The 5,154-nt window shown below is 39.0% G+C and overlaps 1 protein-coding gene across 1 annotated transcript; it reads right to left on the bottom strand.

Moving 5' to 3' along the window:
- Nucleotides 1–1,518: 1,518 nt before the first annotated feature.
- lrrc66 (leucine rich repeat containing 66) lies at nucleotides 1,519–3,808 on the bottom strand (the record flags this gene model as incomplete). Its single annotated transcript, XM_014027538.1, is given in 1 exon segment — nucleotides 1,519–3,808. A coding segment is annotated over 1 exon segment (911 nt), but the record flags the coding sequence as incomplete, so codon positions are not given.
- Between the last annotated feature and the right edge of the window lie 1,346 nt (nucleotides 3,809–5,154).

Raw genomic sequence — 5,154 nt, 5'->3', positions numbered from 1 at the left:
CTGTCACTACTGGAAGATGTATCATGACTTAGTGATGGTCCTTTGACATCCAGTCGTCTCTTGATCCGTGTTACTCGCTCAAGATTAAGAGCTGGCCATTGATTTTCTGGTTCTTTGCTCACTGTTTGAGGTACTTTTATTGGAGGCCTTGCTGTATGTAACTCTTGTTGCTCATGTTTATTTAGGTGACTTGTTTCATCCTCACTGTCACTACTGGAAGATGCATCATGACTTGATGATGGTCCCTTGATATCCAGTCGCCTTTTGATTCGTATTACTCGCTCAAGATCAAGAGCTGGCCAATAATCTTCTGGTTCTTTGCTCACTATTTGAGCTACTTTTATTGGAGGCATTTTTGTATGTAGTTCTTTTTGTTCCAGTTTGTTTTGGTGACCTGTTTCATCCTCACTGTCACTACTGGAAGATGTATCATGATATGATGGTGGCCCTTTAACATCCAGTCGCCACTTCATTCTTGTTACTCGCTCAAGATTAAGAGCTGGCCAATAATTTTCTGGTTTTTTGCTCACAGTTTGAGGTACTTTTATTGGAGGCCATGTTGTATGTAGGTCCTCTTGCTCCAGTTTTTTTATGTGACCTGTTTCATCGTCACTGTCACTACTGGAAGATGTATCCTGACTTAGTGATGGCCCTTTGATATCCAGTCGCCTCTTGATTCGTGTTACTCGCTCAAGATTAAGAGCTGGCCAATAATTTTCTGGTTCCTTTGGCATTGTTTGAGAAACTTTTATTGGAGGTCTTGTTTGTAACTCTTGGTGCTCCAGTTTGTTGTTTTGGCCTGTTTCATCTTCACTGTCACTACTGGAATATGTATCAGATCTTTCTGGTGTTTCAGCAGGCCACTGGCTTTCTGATTCCTTAGCTGAATTTGGAGATATTTGTATTGGAAGATTTGACTCATATATTTCTTCTTGCACCAGTTTATTCATGTGACATGTTGTTTTGTCCTTTGTGTCTTTATTAAAAGTTAAACCACAAGCTGGTGAGGTTGCTTTGATTTCTAAACGCCTATTGATGCGTGGTATATGCCTGAGGTCAATTAAAGGCCATCGTGTGCTTGAATCTGGACTCACTGGTTGAGACAATTTAACTTTTGTCCAACCTGTCCTTTCCTTTTGTGTGTCATATATTTCTTCATTTAGGCTTTCATCACTAGAAGAGAAATCACTAGGCAGTGTTTGGGCTCTGAAATCAGAACAATCCCTGTTTTGGCGTCTGTGAAGTACAGCTTTAAGCTCTGTGGTTCCTTCTTTAGAAGTTCTATTTCTTTTGTTCTGCATTGACTCTTTATCACTCTCGCTGGAATCAGAAGAAAAGGAATAATGTCTCTCTGCTGACCTTCTTGTGTCATTACCGTGCTTGACTGGATCCACTGTCTGAATTTGAACTCCATTACTATCATCTGGTTCAGTCTCTGGGTCAGAGTTCACAGTGTAATGTGTAGGTTCATTCTCACTTACATATGAGCTAGAGCTGGACGTATCTTCCATTTTCTGTTTGACTGAAGAGGGTGTCCGAGATTGTTTTGGATTATTAAAAGAATCAAACACATTGCTGGACCCTGTTGTTGGACTTTGAGCAGAGTCGCTGAAATCAAATAGTTCTTCATTATCATGCAAATCATCAGAGTCTAATGGATTTGTTATACTTGTATTTAATGAAAAATCGACTGATCTGGAAGAACGTTTGGGAATTTTAATTTTGCCCTCCATGGATATTTGTGTGTCCTCTATTTTTGAAGACAAATTGAGCCTCTGCTGAAGTGAGTCTTCTACCAACTGAGGAGATTTGGACTTTGTGGGTTTTCTCTTGGTAATTTGCTCCTCTTCTGACAGTTTTCCCAACAAAGACGAATCTGAGGATGATGACCGGCTTTTCCTCTCCCCAAGTTCRTCAGGTTCGGGAATGTGTTCAAACTCCTTGTTGCGGATGCGACATTCATTAGAGTCACCTGAATGACTGTCATCACTCTGCTTATCCCCCAAACCCCTCTGCAGTAAATGTTCACTTCCTGATTCTGTATTAGTTTGGTTATGAAGCTCAGACACAACTACTTCATCCTCAAAGACTGCATCGCTGCTAATGCTGTCACCCCTCACTACAGTATCAAAATACTGCACATTGTTTTCTTCTGTGCTGAATGTGACCCTCCTTTCCCTGTAGGATCCACGGTCTTCTGGCTCCTCAGCACTGGAGAAGGCCTCATTGACATATTGTCCTTGTTCAACAGTGGAGACAGTGTTTGCTGCAGAAGTGCTTTTCTTGGTGGTGACCCTTTTCCAAAGCACATCGATATAAGGTCTTAACAGGACTCCGAGGACAAAAGCAAACAGAAATGTGATGAACACAGACAGACACACTGCCAGGGTTAAATCAGACTGCGTTAGATTTTTTCTTTCTGCTTTCATGTTTAGGGGAACTTGTGGGAGACTTAGCTCTGATCTGGGTAAACTTCTTGGTTTTCTTGCTCCTCCTGGTCTACTTATTTGGAGGTTAAAAACAGATACAACTTGGTCTTCTTTAGACACACACACATACAGTCCTGTATCTCTTTCTGAGACGTTGTGGATGAGCAGATCAGCATTATGCTGGCTTACAGATGCTTGACCCCTGGGTGTCCACCATATTGAATCTACAAAAAAAGAAAAAACACTGTAATAACRATTGGAAATCGTAAAACTATGTTGTCTTGTACTGTCATTATTTAGCTCTTTGACACAATGTTGAACCTGTTACCTTGCACAGAACAGGGAAGCAGTATCTCAGAGCCGCTGTAGACCATCATATCTTGGTGGAAATAAGATCTGTTCTCAGTATTTAAGCAATTTAATTCCTTCTCCTCCAGCTGCAGAAGATCTCTGCCAGAGATAGTGGAGGGAGAAGAACACACTATGTTCCAATTCTGCAGGCCTCTGCTGCGGTCATTGGCCATCCTCCTTTGTAGCCTGTGCATGCTGCAGTCACACTGCCACCTGTTTCCACCCAGGCTAACATCCGTTCCAATACTGTGCAGAGTGAGGTGCATCACTGGATGGAGGCTTGTCAACATGTTGAAGCTCAGGTCAAGAACCTTTGAGGAGAACACAGTATTAAAATGTAGAAGGCTTTTTACACATGTTCAACCTCATAAAACCTCCAATAGTAAAAGTAGGACATAGAAGTAGGACATAATTAGACGTATTGTTTGTCAAACGTTATCAGTTAAGAAAAAATGAAAAGATCTCAGTAAAAACAAAACAAAGCCAGTCTCACCCTGAGCTGATCTAAATGCTGGAACACTTGTGGATGGAGATGAATGAGGAGGTTATGTTGTAAGTGTAGCTCTTTCAGCTGGTGAAGGTGACTCAGCACTCCTGGTTGCAGAGTTGCTATCCTGTTAAAGGAGAGCTGCAGGACCTGTAAGGACTCCACACCATCCAGCCCTKGTTGACAGAAAATAAGAGCTGTAATCAGAACTCAACATCATGAAGAGGGCTTCTTGAAGAAAGTAAGGCATCTACTGCATGTTCAGTATTCTGTGATAACAGATTTCTGTTTGGGACTAGTTAGAAGTTCTGACTTTTACAATGTCTTCCATGTTTAGGTTATATACTGTAACATGAATTGATGTAAAATGGCATTTATTTGTGGAATAGAAATAAAATGTTTTGGCACTTTACAACACAACTACTGTAATATTTCATTATTTCTTTTCATTATGCTGAGACAAGTTCCCTCAGCCTGCTGCTCTGTGCTTCATTAGAGAGGCACTGAGGGTTCTGCGATCCGAATACCAAACAGAACCACATTCAGACAAGCACAAAGAGTTATGTGAAACACACTGATGCAGGAGGACAGTATAAATGTTACACAGAACATGCACAYGTTTCTTCAAGCCTCTGGAATGTCAATAAAGGTGACTGTGAAAAAGATTTCTGCATGGAGCAAAGTTCTAAAGATAACAAGATGTCAAAGCATTGTTCACATGAAAAGCTCCAAGACAGAAATGCAAACAAGTCCTAGAAATCTACTAATCTGGACTGTATTGTAGGTAAACTTTCTAGAAAATAAAAATATTAAAGACCTATAGTCCTCACAGGAACCCACATTGTCTTCTGTGCCWGAGTCTTGGACCAAAACCACCTTATGTTAAAAATTGACAGTTTTATTAAGATCTATCCAGTTTTTTATGAGCTATTTTGTTAACAAACAAACACACTTAAGCAATTACATTATTAACCATCCTTAAATAGAAGAGAGCAATAAAACTTGGCAGACAGTAACTCTGAGTTGGACCTGCCTTCTGCACCTTTATCCTTCGGTGTTAGAGGGAAGATAAAGGTGTGACTTCTTATCTGATGTACCTTTTTTTTATTACACGTGCATAATTTTATTTTTTACGAAGAACTCAATCATTTCTTGGACCCACATATCAGCTTTGGCATGCATAACTATGCTTTACTGGTTTAATATGTGACTATGTGCTGAATAATTAAGCAAATTACCAAACACAGATCTGTGTTTGTCCTCTAATGAGAGAGTTGGGGGTTCAACTTCACCATTTAGTCACATGTTGAAGTGTCCCTGGGAAAGATACTGAACCCTTCATTGCATCTGATGTGCCCCATCAGTGTATGAATGTGATCTACAGTATTTTACTTGATGAAACTGATAAAGAAWACTGAGTATTGCAAACAAACAAACAAAAGATCAAAAGATGGGGTAGAAATGGATTTGATGTTTGTCAAGGAAATAATGTGTTATGGTATTACATATGTAATTGATCAGTTTCAAGAGGAATATTTCCAGACAACATCAAAATAGCTAAGATAATTTGTTTTTTAAGAACGGTAAGAAATGTGAGAATTGTTGCCATAGTTTAAATATTTTTGAGAAATTATTTGCAACAGATCTATTGATACAAACAAAATATTTTAAATAGTAGTCAATATAGGTTTAAAGTAAAGAACTCAACATCAATGGCTCTCATGGAGTTAATGGAAGAAAAATCAACTGCTGTCAATCAAAAACTTTATTAGCATTTTTGTTAATTTAAAGCAGGCTTTCAACACTTTTGACCATTTCCTTTTTGAAAAGTTGAATTCATTAGAGGATTAGCACTATTATTTATTTTTATTTTTATTATTATTTAGG

Source organism: Austrofundulus limnaeus, unplaced genomic scaffold (genome assembly GCF_001266775.1).
Source record: "Austrofundulus limnaeus strain Quisiro unplaced genomic scaffold, Austrofundulus_limnaeus-1.0 Scaffold660, whole genome shotgun sequence".
NCBI lineage: Eukaryota > Metazoa > Chordata > Actinopteri > Cyprinodontiformes > Rivulidae > Austrofundulus > Austrofundulus limnaeus.
This window is presented reverse-complemented; position numbering and strand designations above follow the sequence as displayed.